Source organism: Oryza brachyantha, chromosome 8 (assembly GCF_000231095.2).
Source record: "Oryza brachyantha chromosome 8, ObraRS2, whole genome shotgun sequence".
Classification (NCBI taxonomy): domain Eukaryota; kingdom Viridiplantae; phylum Streptophyta; class Magnoliopsida; order Poales; family Poaceae; genus Oryza; species Oryza brachyantha.
Window position 1 is genome coordinate 5,169,841 of NC_023170.2, and position 20,964 is coordinate 5,190,804.

Below are 20,964 nucleotides of genomic sequence, written 5' to 3' on the forward strand. Positions count from 1 at the left end.
CGATACAAATGCTAGGCTATTTGTGCGGGGCCGTAACAACGACCAACACAGAACTATTTGTACCGGGTAGAAAAAAGAAAACATATCCATCTATAATTGTATCATATACTGTTTATAATATTATAATGTAAAGTGTTTTTTGTTTGTTTTCCTTGAAAGAGCTAACTCAATATATATTGATCAATAAGCAAATGACTTGCACCTGATACTTTTTATGTGATATGATGCTACTTATAAATGATCCCTGATTTTGTTATATGTGGAATAGATATAATATAAGATCAATATAAATATTGATTGATGATCATGTCTCATGGATCATGATATGGAGATATCAAATCAATAACATGAATGCATGTCAAAGAGCATGTTGTTGGGTAGATCCACTATAAGATACAAAAAAGAAGCTATATATATGACGTGTCATCAGTTAATCTATAGTAGTCTTGATGCATAATTCATAAACTTGACATTCTTATGGTTTCTCATATGCATAGCAGTTCACTTATGGACTGTAAAAAGTTATTCTCTCTGTTTCATATTATAAAACTTTATGGGTTTGCCTAAATTTATGTCTTCTAATAAATCTAGATACATATATAAAACATATATATTAATACATGGATGAATCTACTTCTCCTCCAAAAGGAAAAGGAGTAACTGAGTGGATGCCATGCTCAATATTTACAGTCTCATGGTGAATCTTAGGGTCGAAAAGGATTAGGCTTCTTTGAGTCTCTGAATGAAGATGCATGATCTTTGTGATTTCCTATGTATAAATTGCTTTACCATATTTTTTTTATATTTTTTCTGAACCAAAAGCGACAGACACAAAAATAAAACCGAATATTATCAATATAGATAGAAAACGAATACAGCAATGGATATTTAGCAGAATATAAAAATTCCCTCAAATTGAGCTTCCTGAATCAACCAAGATATATGCATGTGTGTAGTATGTAGATTCAAACCAAGGGACCTCACATCCCTTGCATATCTTGATTACCATCTCCAAATGATTTTAATCCAGATCTAGTCAAGCTCTACAAATATATAACACATTTTCATTGCAAGTCTCTTTAAACATAGATAAGTGATTGACATGAGATTTTGTAATGATATTTGGACCCCTAAATGATACCAAATGAAAAGGTCTACAACTTTAATATGTTTGTCTTCACCCAACTTTATATGATAAATTAGGTATATATATGTGTTTTATTTTTAAATTGATTTCTCCATGTGAATATCTGGAAGAAAAACTCTATACAGTTTTCAACTCCCAGTTATGCTGGATACTAGTCTTGCTGTATTCATTTCCGTTTGAAAAAGATCCATTTACAAAAATGTGTCCTTATAATGGAAACTACGTGAACCAACTTTGTCCTTATTTACATGCCTTCCTTCTTTGTTGTGGTGTGAGAGTTGTGCATGTGTGTATCCCTTCCAAGGGTTTGAAACATAGGATCAGATGTGTTGATAATACCTGCACTCAGAAGTTCTCTATCCAATAGAGAGGGCAAAAATAGGAATTCCAATGTAAGTTTCATTCCACTCCTATGTTTTTATGAACGTTGGATATCTTGGTCTCCCCCCTTCTAGACGATATCAAGATCCTTCGATTGGGTTGTATACCTCTAAGTCTTATATAAGGGTATGTTTAAAGGTAGATCTTGAAATGATCGCTTGAGGTCTAGAGGGGAGGGGGAATAGGTAATTTAAAACTAAACTAAAGCAGAAGCAACATATAATAATTAATATCCCATTAGGTAGTTTTGGAAATTTGTTAGACTGAAGATCTGTTGCTTTCTAATGGAATTTATGATAAATAGTAGCACACACACTCAAGAAAAAATGAGTAGATCTATAAACACTCAAGTGATCACATATAGTAACTAACAACCTTGTGACCACACAAGCTAAGCAAGCAAAAACAAGCTTTATCAATAAACAGAGAGGAGAAATATCACATGATGAACCAAAGGACTTTTTCCCGAAGTTTGAATTCTTGAGGGGATTCTACTCTTTGTTAAGGAGCTCACCAGTAGTTGGGTCTCTTTCAAGCTATCTTGTAGAGATAACATAAATACACTTCTTCTTTTACCAGTGGTATTTCTTTCCTTGAGGAGGTGAGGCCTGGCCATCACATACTTCTCCTAGCTCACAACAAGTAGATTGGTGGTTTGGGAGTAACACCTAGCTGTCTAGGAGTCTTCAACCTCCAAAACTAATTGATGAGACAAGAACTCCTGAAATATGAAAGCTAGTGCTCAAAACAACGCAAGAACACACAATCAACAACTCTTCCAAGAAACAAATCCATTCACAGTAGATCCAAACGACTAGAACAAGAGCGAAAAAAATTTTAGAGCAAGGGCTCAAAGTGGATGAGAGTTAATGCAAACCTAAGGCTCAAAATATTCTATGTGACTAGGGCTGTGTTCGGTAGTATTGTTATTAACCGGTGCAGAAAACACGGTAGTAGATTAGTACACGATTAATTAATTATTAACTAAAGAAAATTAGAAAAATAGATTAATCTGAATTTTTAAAGCAACTTTCCTATAGAAAATTTTCACAAAAAACACACCGTTTAGCAGTTTGGAATGTGCGCATGCGAAAAACAAGGGAATCTGTTGTTAAGAAGGGAGGAAAGAACTCGGCCTAGGAACCCTTGTCTTGGGGCAGGGGGTGAGGTATAGCACCCCTCAAAATCTACCCATTGGGGTGTTGAGCTTCCATATAACGAAGATTCTATTGTGTATCTTATAAAATATCTATTCTTCACAAGACTCAAAAACAACCCAATAACTTCAACACTGGATGGAAGTTCTATTACCAAGGAATGATAATTCTGTTAATTTCTCAATAGACCTAAATAGAACAATTTCAAGATACTAACAGAACTCCCTTTGAAAGGTAACATAACTTTCGTTAATTTTTCAAACAGAACCGAATTGGACTTGGGGAAATTACTAACTGAACTTCCTTTAATTTTTTCAGCATAACTGAACCCCATGTCATCAAAGTAACTTATGTTACTAACCAACGGAAATTCCGTTAATTTTCTCAACATAACCATTTTGGATCATAATGGATATTCCGTCAAGAACTGATAGAATCTCCATTGTGTTAATACTCGGAGACAAACACAAATGATTCGTTACTACCCAATGGAAATTTCATTAATTTTTCAACAAAGCCCAACAGAACAGTTTTGGCTCCAATAATAATCTTCATTAAAACCTAACGGAAATTCCATGATGCACAAAGAAGAAAGACCATAACTTGGAAAATTGAGAACCTAAACCACACACATGTTAGAGCACTTGAACTTTATCCCTAGGTTTCAAAGTGACATCCCTTTTAATAGTAGGACTTTTCCTATGACTCAACCTCAAGAAAAAACCTTTTAAACATCTTGTGTGCCATCTTTTCTTGAAGTTCTGGAACCTTTCATTTGCAAAACATCAAATTACTAGAACTTTTCAACACACTTTAGGCAAAGGTTAGTCCTTCCTAGTTAATTATCATTGACCACCATAATCAAATCAGCGCACTAGATGCAATTTTAGATCTCAATATAGGCTTTTAGGTGATACAAATTTATTTAGAGGGTTAGTCCTTACAACAATTGAAAAAACTGACTGTAAGCATTAACCCCCAAATCACTTTTTACTACTATTTCTTTTCCTTTTTAGCACCCTTTTAGAGCAAATTTCATTTTATAGAGGCCAAGAGTCGTTGTTGAGCTATTGTTAACTGTAACAACAACATTTATTTCTCCTCTCTTCTATCTCTTCAATATAAGCAAAAATTCCTAATTAGCAAGACTAAGAGCCCTATACTAACGATCATTATATATTCCCTAAGAAGGTCCAATGACACGTAGTTGATTCATCGTCCTACAAGTCTTGGTGGGAGATAAATTTCTTCCTTGTAATGGAGAAAACTCCTATATAAGACTCCCATGCATATGGAAACTTCTGCCTGAAGACCACACAAATCTTGATTTTTATGAAGTCACTATGAGTGTCTCACTGTCGGCGGATACATCATATACCACTAAAAGAATAATTAATCATAAATACGAGAACAATGTCAAATATAGTATTTGAACCTAGGTGGATTGGTTTAACACAAAGAACATGTTCAACTGTATCCACTTCACACCTACCTACATACCATTTAATTTGCAAAGAAATCTACTCCCTTTCCAAAATATACTAACTTTTGGTAGGAAATATCAAGTCAAACCGGATCTTGATGTGTTTATGCATGTTGTTAGGCTAGCTAGGTTAAGGGCATCTTTGGAGGGAAAGAATTCAAGAAAACGATTTATCCTCTAACCAAAACTGTCACCATCCCATATCGTGCACAACTATAGCTGTACATGAGGCATGGGTCTAGATCAATTAAATTAGTGTGAATTAAGGCTCCTTGTGTGCAAAATGTAGATATAATAGTAGCTCGACTAGATTTTTTGAAACTTTTGATTTTGCCTCTCAACAACTGTGGTATGGGCACACCATTCATGCCAAAATTAATATACTTTTTTTGCCAGTTGTTAAATAAAATATCTGGTAACAAATTAATAAAGTAGAAGGGAGAAACTAAAACCATCATCTGAAGCCAAGCTATTGCCACAGTAATCCCCCACTTCCACAGTTTCACTTTCCATAATAGGCAGGGAAGGTAAATTAAGTTAGTGAGATTAAAAAGATAGACAGATGAGCACATTAGCAACTGAACTTGCTCAAAAGGCATTATTGATGGTGCTCACCAATCCACAACTTTTCTAGCTTGATTAGTGACAAAAACGTATTACCTAAGATCTCTGCTTCAATAGTAGCATGTATTATGACCACTTATTAGCGACAAGTTGTACCCTGAAAACTAAGTTTATCTGCCTTTGAGAATTCTTTTGGATCCACCACTCTTCCCCTCTCTTTTAATTAAGGACTTTTATGTTAATAAGACAAAATGGTGCATGATCCATATCTTTTGTCACATGGAAAGGCACTTTAACAAATGCATACTCTTTGCAAAGTTTTCAGTCGCCCAACTAGATCAAATAAACAAATGGGAGTGCTGCAAAGTACAAAGCTAAGTAAATACTTTAATGGAGCCAACTTGAGGGAGTAACAGAGAAAATTGCAATGACACGTGTCATCACCACATGCACATAAAAATGAATCTCTATGAGAGCAAGTACCATAGCGGACTATAAGCTAGTTATAAATATATTTTAAAGAAATAAAAGAGAGAGAACAGAAGTGAGCTATATATTTATAACCAGCTGCCGCACAACCTCTAAGACATAATGTGCGTATGATATGTGGGACCAGATATTAATGTTTTATACGTAATTATTCTATGAATTAGCTATTAAATTGACTATGAACGATTTGAAGCTAATAGTTGTCTATGCTATTGAACTTGCTCCGATGGTTCACTGCAATCAGACACAATTGCCACTGAAATTTAAGCCCCTCTGATGACCAATAAGCTCCATAATTAGTGTAATCCCAGGGGTACAATCGTCATTGTGGCTCATGCAGGCTATCTCGTATTAAAAATGCTAAGCTTCACTGATAGAACCACATTAATAGAATAAACAAGCATAGAATGTTTCCAAGTTGATTTGAGTTGGTGATCTGCCACATCAATGTGGGCCCACAATTAGGCCAAAAAGTTGCTATTTGGTTCTCACCAAAAGTTTTTCCAATAAAGAAAACAACAAGATGCCTCGGGTCCAACGTAGTATTGGTGGAGCAAATCATACCACACACTAAACACAAATTAAATAGTGATGGTTAAGCTTAGTAGCAGGGAGCCACCTAATTGGTCACATGACACACAAGGAAACAATAAAAATCTCTCATAATTTTTGTTGTAGCATAATTTTTTTTAGTGAACTTTTAAAATTAGCATAATCATCTTTTGATGATTCACGTTTGAGAGGAGAGGAATCAAAAAAATCAAGAAAAGAAAGGCATGCAAGAAGTGATACCGATATGTATGGTCAACCTTTAACATCCCAAAGATAAAGTGCAGCTATCTAGTGTGAAATGTTGTCATAGTGTATAAAGCTGTGAGAAACTGAGCAATGCCTTTAGATTCTTATTTTAAAAAGTTTCTGAAAATGTGTGAGAAAAAAAGTAGGGTTCGACATGAACCACGATATGGACGTGTGGCCAAAGATTCATCACTAGATTCAATCAAGAAAACTATGTGTAATAATGATAAGCAAGAAAATTATGTGAAGAACAATAAAGTTAATATATATATATAACATAACTATTAGCAAACATGAACGTCACGTTTTCCCATATTTTTTGAACAGAACATATCAACTTTCAATAAAGTTGACCTACTTTACAGTTGATACCAATTCAAGAGATAAGCTCTCAAAAAGGTTGCAATCCAAACAAGCATCAACTTTTCCTCTATAACGGACTTTAAACCAGCTAAATGCTGATGTGGAAGAGAGAAAGGAGGAGAGAGAGAAAAAGCTGACTATAAGCTTATAGCCAGCTTAGGCACAATAACCAAGATACTATGTGAGAGAGACACGTGAGTCCTGTATTAAAGATAAAAAGCTAACCATTATATGAGTGGACTATAAAAAAAAACTACGAAGAGTCTTATAGCCAGCTTGTTGATTATATTATTAGTCTCGCTCTCAGTCAATAAATATATTCACATCAAACAAGTAGCACAACACACAACACAGAGCAAAATCTTTGATATATTCACACATCTTTGCAGCCTGATGCATTTCAAATGGCTCATGCATTACAAGAACAGTTTTGAGCACTTTGTATCTCCAGGGCAAGAAAATTATTGCACAACACCATTATTTACTTCCTCTACACCGAGATCAATCCTTGCAACCCTAGGGAAGCAGCAAAAGAAAACCCTTTTCTTTTTTCTGTTTCAATGAACACAGCTATAAAAATATATCAAAAAGTATAGATCATATCTGGGTGTTATAAGATCTATAACCTCCATATGCCTATTTGGTGGTCAATGGACATTTTCTCCCTCCCTCCTATGTGCTTCAGATAGTAACCTTCCCCCTAGCTTATAACAGGGAGTTGTTCTCCCCCCAATATTTACATATCTACCATACAAAGAATTTATCAAACCCCACACCCCCAGTTCCTTCCTTCTCTACATGCCGTCAATGGCGATCGTCACTGCCACCGGTAGCCCTTCCCTGCCCCCTCCCCATCTTGGCAATGCTTTGTCTGGAACAGATGTAAGGCGAATCATAGACCGCCCGGTATCATGTTTCACATTGTGCCATAATCGCTCAATGCTTGGCTTGAGCACCTTCTCGGCCCAGTCCTCAATCTTCTCATCGGTGAGCCAGACGCTGCCAACCATCCGGTCGATGGCATCTTCATCAATCCTGAATGAGCTACTGCTCCCCATGACCGATTCGAATTTCGCCGATACGCAATCCGTAACCGCCTTCCTGAATGGCGCGAAGTCAACTGGTCGGAACACAATGGCATCATCGACGAGTTCCAGTAGATCAGAGCCAGGGGCCGGTGTCGATCGCCTGACTGCGAGCTGCCCTTTCTCCTGCTCTTGCTCCACTGTAACATCACTGGAATTATGTGAGCCCTCAGTGTCATCCAAGGGACCAACTGCCAAATTGAGGTCAAGTGACAGACCGTGGGTACTGGACAGTTCTTTTGCTAATTTTGCAGGGCGGACATCGTCGCATAGCCAATCTGCTCGGTGCTTGACCTGTTTGTCAACAATCGAGAGTTCTAGCTGCCAACTCGAGCTCGTTGACTCCAACATCTTCTCTTCACCTCGTAGCAATGTCTCGACGTTTGATCCTTTAAGCTCTTCAGGTACCCAATTAGTGGTGAGCACAAATATGACATTACCAAGGCTGACCTCACGACCACGTGAGTCTGGTAGCCGACCGGTCTCCATTGCCCGCTTGATCTTTCCACGCACAACGACGTCCACTTGATCAATGCCCTCAAGAACAATTACCGAGAATGGGTTCTGTCGAACTGCCTCAGTGACCCGGTCGAGTGCAGTTTTTCCCCAGAAACCCATATGCGGACCATCATTGCCAACCCTGCCCGACCGGGAGTCACCACCAAAGTTCACAACAACTGGTCGGGTGTTTGCCATCAGCTCAGACAATGTGTTCACCATCTTCCACTTACCAGCTTGATCAGGGCCAACAAACATGAGCCACATGTCACCCCTTGTCCCAAAGTTCCGCCTCTTCCCACTCCCAGATCTGCATTGTATCACAACAGCAGCGATGGCGGAAGCGGCATCTGACTGCCAGCAGACCTTATCTGTAAGCCCCTTGAGGAGCCTCTTGAAGGATTCAATATCAGAAATTCCAGCAATCTTAGCCTTTTGTAGAGCTGTTAGTCCTTCACAGCTTTCCTTCTGCTCATTCTCCGCAGCAGGATTGGTGCCTGGGTCCAATCGACCGAGCACAAGGTCAGTTTTCACTGGGCTGGCTGGCGGGCTCTTACGGAGCTCAAGGGTCGGCGCAACTGAGGGCTTCTCCAAATTGGTTTTCATCTTAAGAGTGGGAATAGCAGTGGGCCTTGCGACTGCCAGTTTAGGCTCCACTGGTGGGCGTGGAGTGAACGTGGCAAGAGGCACAGAGAGCGCCGGTGCCATGGGACAGACGGAGTGGATTTGCGCACACATCTCGCGCCATTTCTTCTCGAGCTCTTCTGTGCTCCTCTTAAACTTCAGCTCTTGCTCCTTGGCCTATACAAAAACAAAACACCATATATATTAACACTAATGGCAATTCCAATAGAAGAGAGCTGACCATGCCAAGCTTTACCATGGAAAATCACATACCTTGTTTTGATCATTGCTGAGCTGCAGCCAGTGTGGCAAACCAGGTTTGGCAGCCTCAGGGCGGGACGCCGGCTTATCCGCCTGCTCAGCCTCAAGTTTAGCGAGCTCGCGCTCATAACCGCCCTTGCAAAGCAAGCACATGCCTGGCTTTGCTGCCTGAGTCTGGTTGCTCCCCGGCGGCCACCGGAGCGCCGTCGGCGATGACCCCGGCATAGGCCGGAGTGCTGGTGACAGCATCCCTACCGAGCTGTTGAGAATTCCACTGCCTCCAGGCCTACACAATCCAATAATAGTTCATAAAAATCGACATGAATTGAGCTAAGCTACAGTTGTGAGATTGCACACAAAAGTAGAAGCATACTGTTGTTACACAAAAAGCAACCACCTTTCAACAATCATAGTGAATTAAAAAGACCAACTTAATTAATCAAAGCAAAGAATTTCCCCCACCAAATGAAACCTTTTCGCGGGTGGAATACTTCGGTTGCAAAAAATTAACACCAATTTTTTTTTTTTTTTTGGAAGAGAGATGGTGGATCGAACTAAGAAGCAGATTATGGGGAAGGGGAGATGGACGCACCGGAGAGGTGGGCCGGTGGCGATCGGCGCGCCGCGGGCGATGGGCACGGCGTGGAGGTCCCACTCCGCCTCCATCCCTGGGTGGTAGACCTTGCACCGGAGGTATGTGGTGCATGCCGCCGTGCAGACGGCCCACACCCCGCCGCGCCCGAACCGACGGAGAAGACGCCCCATCTCCGCCACCGCGGCCTTGGCCCCTTCCGACGCCGCCGCCGCGGGGCCGTCGACCAGCCACTTGAGGTCGCCGAGATCAAGAACCACCCCGCCGTGCTCGCCGAGGAGCCGCTCCACCACGGCGGCGAGGTCTCCAATCCTCGCCGCCATGGCCGCCTTGTCGCCGGCGAGCTTGGCGAGCTCGGCCTCCAGGGGGAGGACCTTCGCCCCGGCGAGGGACGGGAGGCCGGCCGTCGGGATCCTCCGGATTGCCTCCTTGAGCACCGCGTCCGGACCGGCGTCGCCCACGAGCACCGGGTTGCGGCGCGCCGGCTTGAGCATGACGTCGATCACCTTGCGCGCGTCGTCCCCGCCGCCTGCGGCGGCGGCGGCAGCCGCGAGGCGTGGGTTGATGTAGGCGTTGGCCGCGCCGGTGCGCGGGAGGGGCGAAGGTGCCGGGGAGAGCGGGCCGGGCGCGGCCGTCGGGGTGGAGGCCGCGGCGGCGGAGGGCGACGGCGAGGGGGCGGAGAGCGACTGCTCGATGATGGACTTGACGGCGGCGGAGGAGAAGGACGCCTCCCGCATGACGCGGCTGACGGAGGGGTCGTCGAGGATGGACAGCACCAGCTGCTCGAGCTCGACCTTCACGGCGAGGAGCGGCTGCTGCGCCGCCTCGGGGCACCCCCGCCGCTGCTGCGCCTGCGCCCGCTTCAGCGCCGCGACGAGCGCGTTCGACACCGGCGGCGCCGCCCCCGCCCCCTGCGCCGCGGCAGCGGCCGCCGCCGCCGGCAACCTATCCAGCGCGACGGAGAAGCAGAGCTCGAGCGCCCGGCACTGCAGCGGGTGCGCCGCCGCGCCCGCCCCCGCCCCACCCCCACCCCCACCCGCCGCCGCCGCCGCCCTCGCGCAGGCCTGCCTCAGCAGCCCCGCCGGCGCGGCGAGCAGCGCCGCCGCGACATGCAGCGGCGTGGTCTGCCCGTGCCGCCTCCGCCCAGCCTCCTCCATAGCCCTCGCCAGCGCCGCCGCCGCCTCCGGCGTGAGCGTCTGCTGTATGGTACTAAGATCCGCCCTCATCTTGATCTCCCCCAACTCATCAATCGATCAAACCACCACCCCCCCAAAATTCACACACACCCCCTGCCCTCCTCCAATCCAAGAACCACCCGCAAAAGTGCAGGGTTGGAGCGGAGGCGGAGGCAACGAGACGAGGACGACGACGACGACTACCACCACTACTAGTACGCCACTCCACCACAAGGTAGAGAGAGAGAGGGGAGAGGGGAGGAGGAGGAGGAGGCGAAATGCGAATAGAATCTTCGTCTCCGCGCAGCCTTGCGTTAACATTGCCTTGCCCCCCCCTTTGGAAGAGTGGATTTTTTTTCTCAGCTTCTCTCTCGCCTTTCTTTCTCCTTAATTCTTTTCAACCAAAATTTAAATTTTATTTTAGATTTTTTATTAAAATTTATTTTCAGTTTTGGATTTTTAAATTACTAAAAATATGTAATAAAGATTTTATTTATGAGTTATTTTTCGTTTTAAATACATCGTTTGGTTTTTCTAACTTTTTTCGTTTTTATTGTTTATTTATTTATTGGTTCCGTTCTTTTAATTATCTGTTGGTTTATGTAGTTATTAAATTGCACATGAAGACTACTTTTGGAAATAAAAAATAGGTTTTCGGTTTTGGGTGTTTCTGCTAGGATGTGGGTTTGAGGGAAGGAAAAGGAAAGGGTTGCGCCGCGTCACCACTTTCCGCCGTCCGTCTGCTTTCGAACGTGAGATTTTTTTTTATACAGGTAGGGAAGAAATGGTGGGAAGAATCTTATAAGTTCAATTAGTATATAATTAGTTATAAGTACTATAGTAATTTATATGTATTAATGACGGATTATTTAGGCTCAAAAGTTAGGAGCTATAAAATTTATTTTTTTATTTATTTTTTTATTTGAGTCTGAAAATCTCTTTCGATATCACGTCAAATATCTGACGTGACACTAAAAAATTTCCTTTTTACAAACTAAAAGTGCCCTCACTCATATTTTAACGGATACAACATTAATTTTGTCGCATATACTTAACTTATTCATTTTATTTAAAATTAGATGCGCTGAAAATATAAATAATAGTTACTTAACTTTTTTAGTAGGATGAATGATCTAAGAATATTAATCGTGTCATCTGCTAAAATAGCGTACGGGGTATTTTGCTTCTCTTGTGTGGTGTGAAATGGGGTTATATTGGGCATTAAAGAAGCAAAGTTGTTTGCATCGGGTCATCTCATTACTTCCTCGGTATTATTATATTCGTTTGGATTCCAAAAGCGATTGCATATATATTGGTCATACAAATGGATTTTATAATTAAGTTGGTTAAGAAATCTTACAACCTTTATTTGTATGATGTATATTGGTCAAACTTGCATGATAAAATAAACATATTCTTTTTTTTTTCTGATGTACGGTTTACATGCTGGATAATCCAATATGAGGATTATTTATTTCTGATGAATTAATTAATTGTTTGCCAGCTTTATTGTAACCCTAGTGGTGTAGTTTTGTCTTTAAGAGCTTCCTTACATTATTTTTAGACAAGTTTCTTCATATTTTTTGAACTATTCACAGAAGACATACAACTAGAGGACCGGAGAATTTTAAATCTGTCTAAAACATTTCCGCTAACTTCTTCTAAAATAATAACACTTATAATATTTAATTTTAATGTTACAACCTCTTGTCGAAAAGACCCACGTATCCAAATGGTTTACTGGGAAACTAAATAACTAATTATAAAAAAACAATTACAGCTCTATGCCTTCATAATCACACAAAATACTTAGCTTATCTTGTTTGCCATCTCGATCGTTTTCCTGATAATTATGTGGCCTGCAGGACAAACCGGGAGCTTGTGGCTGCCAATCTATCTACATGATTCATGCATATATAGCTTGATGTGTCCTTGGTTGCAAAATTTAGGTCTTTTTGAGGGCAAATTTGCCATTTTTGCCCACAAAAAAGGCACCTTTGTCATATCTACCCCGGGTCCCCGGCACCCGGTGACTTGAAAGTAAACATGATTAGTTGTTAATCCAGTTGCTTTGCTAGTGGACGAAAGCTAGCTTGATGCGACGTGCTGGTTAATTTTTTTTACTTAATTTCTACACTCTTGACAGTTGATTTTTTTTTTGAGATGGGTTGATTAGGATGAAAGGAAGGGAGATAAAAATATCTTTTTGAGATGATCGAGATGGTTGTTTGACATTTTGAGATAATTTTTACTCGGTCTCCTAAAGGGCAGACTGATATGAGTGCAATCTTTATGTCAATTATAGTTTGATGAAAAAGATTTATCATTTGGGAATTAATGGATACCCAAATTGTTACTGTTTAATTACTCTCTGCTCTCAAGAAAAAAAAGGATGCTCCTTCTTTATTTGTGTGAATGAATTAACGTGTGTGAGAAAAAGAAAAGAAAATTCAATTGTGTTATATTTCGATGCCTTTAATATTTCATTGAGTTTGGCTAAATTTGGTGAAAATATTCTTTCGAATAAACAGAGGGAGATAGTCTGCCCATCACTTTCTGGATAGTGAGCCATGATTAATAGCTCGACGACTGTTCTAGATTTCAATAACTAGGTAGCTAAACGGTCACGTCAAGTAATTACTACACATCAAAAGCCAAAAGCATATAAAGTTACTGTTAAACACTTGCAAATCTCTCCATTAGGGCATAACTATCATAGTCAAGAAAATCGAGATATCTTGGCCGCACACTTGCTCATGGATGGTCCCTTATTTATGAAGCTACCAGCTAAGTTGTCTGCTTAATTGGTTTTACATTATTCTTTTCCCTAAAAGGTCACTGTACTATATCACTTTTTAGGGACAATTCGAGGCTTGCATCATTTTCTCCGATAAGTCCATACATGAGACCAAAAGATAAATAGAAGTTTAATAGAAAAAGGTCATTTGAAATAGATGTGTGAAATGTTTTTATTGGAGACACAGATATAAAACTAATTTGATTGTCATGTGGGTTTATTTAATTTAGTACTCCCTCCGTTTCATAATGTAAGATGTTTAACTTTTTTGTTTGCAATGTTTGACCAATTGTCTTATTCAAAAATTATGGAAATATCATTTATTTTGCTTGTGACTTACTTTATTATCAAACGAACTTTAAGCACGACTTACTATTTTTTATATTTATAATTAATTTTTGAATAAGATGAATGTTCAAACGTTGCAAAAAAATATCAAACATATTATGTTATGAATTTTTCCATAGTAGTAGACATATATTTATTCATAAAAGGTTGAGAAATAAAACACACAGCAATACAGCATATCCCAACCCTAATCTACACGCAAGTATAGGGAAAGTTAATTTATCGGAATCTCGGAGAAAATATATATATACCACTTTACATAATTCGAACATGTGGACAAACTTTTCAGAAAACACCAACGGTAAACGGTCGGTGTGATGAGCAATTGGCATACACATCTTTTACTCCAAAAGAGAGAAATCTGGACTTTCAGAACATAGATGATCGCAACTGTGACTTTGTAGCCTTGCGGCTAGCGCACTGAAGCAGACGTGTACAAGAGCAAGTATAATACTGCCTCCGTCCCTAAATATTTTACGCTGATTTTTTATAAATATTTGACTATTCATTTTATTCAAATTATTTTATCAAATATATAAAACTACATATATGTATAAAAGTATATTTACCAATAAATAAAATGATATAAAAATAATTAATAATTATGTAAACTTTTTAAATAAGACGAATAGTCAAATATTTTTTAAAAAATCAATGGCGCCAAATATTTAGGGAAGGAGGGAGTAATAAGGATAAGTATGTTAACTATAAGAATGCCACGTAGTTTCTAGAGAAGAAATGTAAGCAGAGAGAGATTTAGGGCCTTTTTGTTTCATAGGAATTTTACAGGGATTTTAGAGGAAATAGTTCAATTCCTCCAGTTTTCTTCTAAAAATCCTTTGAAACGAAGAGACCCTTAGTGGGTTTTGGACAATGATACGGTATTCTAAATCTATTTTTGGCTGCGATTTTATATAAAATTATATATAAAAACTAAATATTTTTTATTCTTTTTATCAAAATGTACGCTCTTTGTGACTCATATATCCATGTTATTATAGTATTTTTAATCTAAATAAAGTTATAGTATTAAAGTTTGATCATATTTTGTTGTTCAAAATAACAATTATAGAACTAGAGATAACTATAGCTAGCTACACGCGAAAATAAGGTCCTCCTTCAGTGATAGATAAAATAAATACATGGTTAAAAATATATTGATAAAATATGTGTCTTGTTTATTGTATTAATAGACAACTATATATTATATGCTTTTATCTATATAAGTAACTTTAGATGATGTGGCATATGCATATAGTTAGTAATTAGCTATACTATTAAACTTGCTAGAGTGACATATGAATGCGGTTAAACCAGTTGAAAAGACACTTGCTGTAGTTTCGGTTAAAGCAAAAGACTAGATTATAATACATTACCTAATTAAAAAAAATCTAAGATAGACACATGTTGGACGTACGGTCAAAAATATGGAAACAAGACTACAAATAGGTCATATATGAGCTAAAGTTAAATAAAAATAAAATCCAAAAGATTATGTATGTATTTATGTACGTAGGCATGTATGTTCGTATGTGTTTTTCATAGAAAATATAGCTACAAATTTGTGTATATATGTGTCGGGGAAGGGGTTGATTTCATTTTTTTTAGATACGTATTTATAGATAAAAGAGTGTATATATGCATGTACAAAAATAAATCGCCTTTTATATTCATTTATTAAATTTCTATACACACACGTATAAAGTTTGTCGAAGTCCCATGTAGGAGCCCCCATGGTTAACACATGGATGCACCTTTTTGGAACAACTATAAATTCCTCGGTTTACGTTATAAGATTTTTTAATTTTATCTTAGATTTATTTGTGCTAATAAATCAAGACATATATTTATAACGTATATATATATGAATATATTGATAAATCTAGATAAATATATTATGGAACACAAAGAATATATGACAGGCATGACTATTATGTACATATGTGTGTTCCAATGGAAGAGCGAGAAATTCAAAATTCAACATATACATGACCTCAGCAACGAGCATTTAGTGTAGCCCGACAGGCCAGACATGCGTCGTAAATAGATTCGTGAAAATACAAGAAATATTCCGTTAAACTAATTTAGTGCCATCCATCTATATAGATCGCCTATCTAAGTAAGGACTCAGATACTCGACCATTACCTAACAGCCATTACCGTCGCTAATATAGGCCATAAGAGAATATGACTCACGTGTTAGTAATTATAATGTTATTACAATAATAGTTGATGATATAAATTCATAAGTAAGACATGTGTCAATATATAGGGTGACAAATGAGTCGATAGTCTATAGTCCACCGCTACTTTTACTTATTAGACAAATCATGATACCTAGAATTATAAGTGTTAATCCAATGGCTTGGGTCATCTTCTATTAAAATAGTTTCTATAAAAAATACTTTCTATACAAGAAATATCTTACCTATTATAGTTTTTATATGCCAAAAATTATATTTCTAACTAGAAACAAGACAAACACTATAACACTATGACACTGTGTGTATATGTGTATTAGAGATTTTATATAATTACAAAGATATAATTTTCAATTGTAAAATTACTATAAATATATACTATATACATTTGAAATCGAAGTTCAACCACAACATCAACACAGTTGGTGCAATACAAGAAGCCAGTGCAAAAACAACTTCATAATATCAGCAATAACGCAAAGATAATAAAGTTTGTGTTTGTTACCACGCCATAGCTGCGCTTATCATGAGATCAATCGAGACTCCAGATCACTGTTACACAAACACGTAGACGGTCAAATCACTAACAGTAACATCAAATAAATCTCTGGTAAATATGAATAGGTATTTGTGGTTTTTGGAATATTGTGTTGACAATATCTTCTAGGTAAAATACGTGAATTTATTAATTTGTGAAATAATGCACATTGCTGGATATTTTTTTAATCACTGAATGAGAAATATTCACCACCCCAGATAATAATGAATGATAAACACAACCAGCGAAAATATTACTATTAATTTCAATTTGTTAAGAACAATGTTGTATATTTTTTTACAAAAAGAGTTCATGTGATAAATATTTACTATATAATGATTAGTCAATTAATATTTGATTTAAATTTGTATTTTATTTAATATAAGGAGACACAATAATATTTGTTTTTAAACTCACATAAAACATAGATGTTGAATCACCTACTATTTGAGAGTGCCCTGATCGTTTTGTTCATTTGATATATAGAAACATCAATATTTTTTTATTTAATATAAGGAGACAATAATTGTTTGGGATACAACTCATGTTTACATAAAATAACTTTCATTAAATTTATATTTTGGTGTTTAAATTTGTGCTAATATTATATAATATAAATAAATTATTTAATTAATATTATTGTTGTAACGTGTGAATTTGATTTTGAAGTACTTTTGAAATTATTGTATGAACTAGGTCTAGATGAAATTATTGTTTGGAAACTTGTGCTTGCAATATATACTAACCTATTTTTTAATTTTGCAAAGATATAATAGTTATATTATTAACTAGTGATTTGCTACTATGCTATCAAAGTAAAAAATACTGCCCGATAGAATGGCAAATTCAAATGTTTAGTATCACATTAATTTGAAAAAAGTTAATATATTTTTTTGTGTTACTTAAAATACCTTTTAGTGTTAGCACGAGTATAATAATGGTATATCCTAAGGATTGATGTGCGTGCATGCGTACGTACCTCCATGCATGTGCTTATTTGACCTACCTACCGCTTATGATCGAGTTGCTAACAATATAAAAACTTTCAAAATTAATCTACAATGCTTTAGTTTTAATTATTTTATTCGGTCATCTTTTGACTAGTACTGAAAGTAGAAGTTACTACGTGCATAAAATATGTTTTTTTCCGCTATACGTATCGATCGATCAAATTTAAATTCTCAATTTATAATTAACCCCGCCGATCACGAATGAAAGAAATAACTCGAAATGACAGCAGAGGATGGTGATGACGAGTGTGCTCCGGTTGATGATCCATGACCATGAGGCGAAGATGGATGACAGTGAGCATTTTTTTTGATATGAAACCGTCAAAATTTTTAGATTTATATTTGAATATTTAATTTATTTGAAAGTATATATAATTACTAATTGTTTTAGTATGGTATGATTTATTATACAAGAACTTTAAGAATGATTTTACACATTTGCATAATAAATTCAAATGAAAGGAATGGCTAAACGTGAAACAAGAAGTTAATTGTGTTAAATAGAAAAAAAATATGAAGGTTTTGAGCCCCGTTAGATTTATGGGAGCCTCCATTTAAGCTCCTCGTAGAATTTTACATAATGATAAATAGTAAGAGAGCAGAAACAGACAGACCCGTCTATCATTGTTAGTTAATTTGATATATCCGCAATTACCGGTCGGGTCGTCGATGGTTAGTCGATCGATCGGTTGCATTGGCAAAGACGGACGTATAGTAGTACGTGCAACAGTGCAAGCAAGTATGTGTGTGGATCATATATATATATATATTCGATCGATTCGCCGCTAGCTAGGTGGATGGATATATGATCGGGCAGCGGCGGGCGGGGCCAGCAGGACAGACGGACCAGATCCAGACGGGTGATTAAGAGCCAAGTTAATAGTATACTGCTCTAATTTATCGGTAGTTAATTTAATGGTCAATTCATACAATAGTTACATCCAAAACATCAATACATAGTCTCATATATCATACATACATCTTGTCTTAGAGCTCGTGTACAACTAGCTATAAATTAGTAGCACATATTTCTTCTCTCTTCATTCTCATCTCTTTAAAATATTCTTATAACCAGCTTACTATACCACTATAAGCGGGCCGCGGAGAGGAGAGGACAGGTCGGCAGAGCGCGCGGGTGGTGGACTGGTCGGCGTCCGCCAACGCGCACGCACCGCCCGCCCGCTCTCCACTCCTCTCCTCTGCGGCTGCCTGTGCGCTGGTCAAGCTGCCCCCCGCCGCACGCGGTTTCCGTTTGTGTCCGTCCGCCTCGTCCAAATGTGACGGTGACACCCCATTCTATACGTTCTTCTCGTTGAGGAAAAGATGACATATTATATGACAATTCAATAGTATAAATAATAAAATTAATTATTGTGAGACTAAAATTTTACTCTATAAGATAAGATAATGAACTTCTATATTAAAATTTTACCGAAAAGTGTATTATTTACAAGTTTAAAATAGAGACTGTATACGGAGCGTCTGATGCAGGAGTTTCTAAAACTTTGTATAGTGGTAACTAGCCATTATGATTTGGATGTGAGGATAAGAGTTTGTTAGAGGTAGCATCAATTTAAAGATGAATTTTTTCTTGAATGACTAATTTGAGATTTGAAGAGATAAATTTTAGCGCCCGACCCTAGGAACCTCCTAGGCCGGGCCCGTGCTTAGGACATTAAGACTTCCCTCACACGACCAACACACGTCTTTTCTGTACACCTTGTCCTCACTCATGAGCATCCAGGAATAACTCACCGGTCGGCCATCCATCCTAAGATTGTTTGGCCGCTTAACCTTGGATTTCTCTTGAGATAACCTTCTGGAAAAGAAGTTGCAACTTATTGGTATGAGTATCTATCAAATCCTATTAAGCCTTGGGCTGAGATGTTACATACACCAACTCTCAAAGGATCCGATGTCCCTGTCGGTCCAACATACCCAAACTTGGGCAAACAACTAGGAATGTTCCCCCCTCTTGGCCAGGTCCGACCCATGTGCCATGTCGTGTCCCCGTAGGGCCCACGCGCCATACGCAACATGTCCGCGCCCGTGAAACCGCGAGGGTCGGCTATGATACCATTCTGCCCGACCTTAGGATCCCCCTTAGGCCGGGCCCGTGCTCTAGAACATCAAGACTTCCCTTAGATAAGCTTCCGAAAAAAGGTGCAACTGGTTGATATGAGTATATATCAAATCCTATTAAGTCTTGGGTTGGGATGTTATAGCTATGCTCTTGAAAATGCTCTAAGAATACTCGGCCATCTGGATAGCAACTTTGTTAGAGTTTTCTTTTTTTTTTTTCAAGAATGCCCAAAATTTGGCTTGTAAAGCCAAATGACGTTAGGGGAGATTTTTTTTCACTAGGTATTTTGAATAAGAATTTTATACGCAGAAAGTTTCTAAATAGATTTATTTTGTTTAATTTCAAGAGTTAATGCTTAATTAGGCCCTGTTTAGTTCCCAAAACTTTTCCAAAAACATCACATCGAATATTTGAACATCTAAATAAAGTATTAAATATACATGAACATTAAAACTAATTACACAATTATGTGGGAAATTGTGAGGAGAATCTTTTAAGCCTAATTAGGATATAATTAGCAATAAGTGCTACCGTAATCAACATGTGCTAATGACGGATTAATTAGACTCAAAAGATTCGTCTCGCGGTTTCCAGGCAGAATCTAAAATTTGTTTTGTAATTAAATTACGTTTAATACTTCAAATGTGTGTTTAAAAATTTGATGTGATGTTTTTGAAAAAAAAAATTTACAAACTAAACAAGGCCTTAATCTACGCTAATGACATGTCTTATTTCACGTGCCTGACGATTCAAACGCGGCGTGCTTTATTTTCAAGGGAACAAAAGTCACACGTAGGGTATGGGTTGCAGCTTCTTGGAGCTAAGCTAGCGCGTACGTCCTCGACGACCGCAGCTAAATTTTGGCTGATTAATTAATTCGTTTCACACGCTTGCTGCGTACTACTCACAACTTTTAAAAAGACTTTATTTTTAGCCTCTTTAAACCATCAAAAATTTTATCTTTTAAACAATTATGTATTAAAGTTTAATAAAGAAAAGGAAACACGTACATATGCTTTGAGATTTGAAAGGTACTGAGCAATTGTAGAACTTTATATTGGCACGTGTGAAGTATGCCTTTCTGTTAGCAATTATTACATTCGAGTTGAAAAAAAATGAAGATAAACACGTTAGAATCTAAAAAGGTAAAAAATGAATTAAGGTTTGAGAAATTAAATGATATTTTGATCTTTATAGATTAATACTGATATATATGAGGTTGACTACAAATAAATTAATTTTTAGATGAAGGAATATATATTATAGCGATATATAACGTGCTGCAGCAGCAGCAGCAGCACCGACCAACGAATTATAGGCCGCGTTACGTACGTCGCCGTCTTTATAGCTCGCTCGCTCGCTCGGCGACC

The 20,964-nt window shown here is 38.2% G+C and overlaps 1 protein-coding gene across 1 annotated transcript; it reads right to left on the reverse strand.

Annotated features, from left to right (window-relative positions):
• Nucleotides 1–6,735: 6,735 nt before the first annotated feature.
• Nucleotides 6,736–10,930, reverse strand: LOC102706309 (protein SMAX1-like). Its single transcript, XM_006659187.2, has 3 exons — nucleotides 9,443–10,930; nucleotides 8,863–9,136; nucleotides 6,736–8,766 (listed from the first exon to the last, which is right to left on the reverse strand). The coding sequence occupies exons 1-3, from the start codon at nucleotides 10,666–10,668 to the stop codon at nucleotides 7,177–7,179; spliced, it is 3,090 nt and encodes a 1,029-aa protein (XP_006659250.2). The 5' UTR covers nucleotides 10,669–10,930; the 3' UTR covers nucleotides 6,736–7,176.
• Nucleotides 10,931–20,964: the final 10,034 nt, after the last annotated feature.

Bases quoted from the DNA above. Each gene is read 5' to 3' on its own strand.
- LOC102706309 (XM_006659187.2), bottom strand. From the start codon at position 10,668: ATGAGGGCGGATCTTAGTACCATACAGCAGACGCTCACGCCGGAGGCG. The intron at 9,137-9,442 runs GTGCGTCCATCT...TGGATTGTGTAG, and splicing joins GCCACCGGCCCACCTCTCCG to GCCTGGAGGCAGTGGAATTC. The intron at 8,767-8,862 runs GTATGTGATTTT...GTTTTTGTATAG, and splicing joins TCAGCAATGATCAAAACAAG to GCCAAGGAGCAAGAGCTGAA.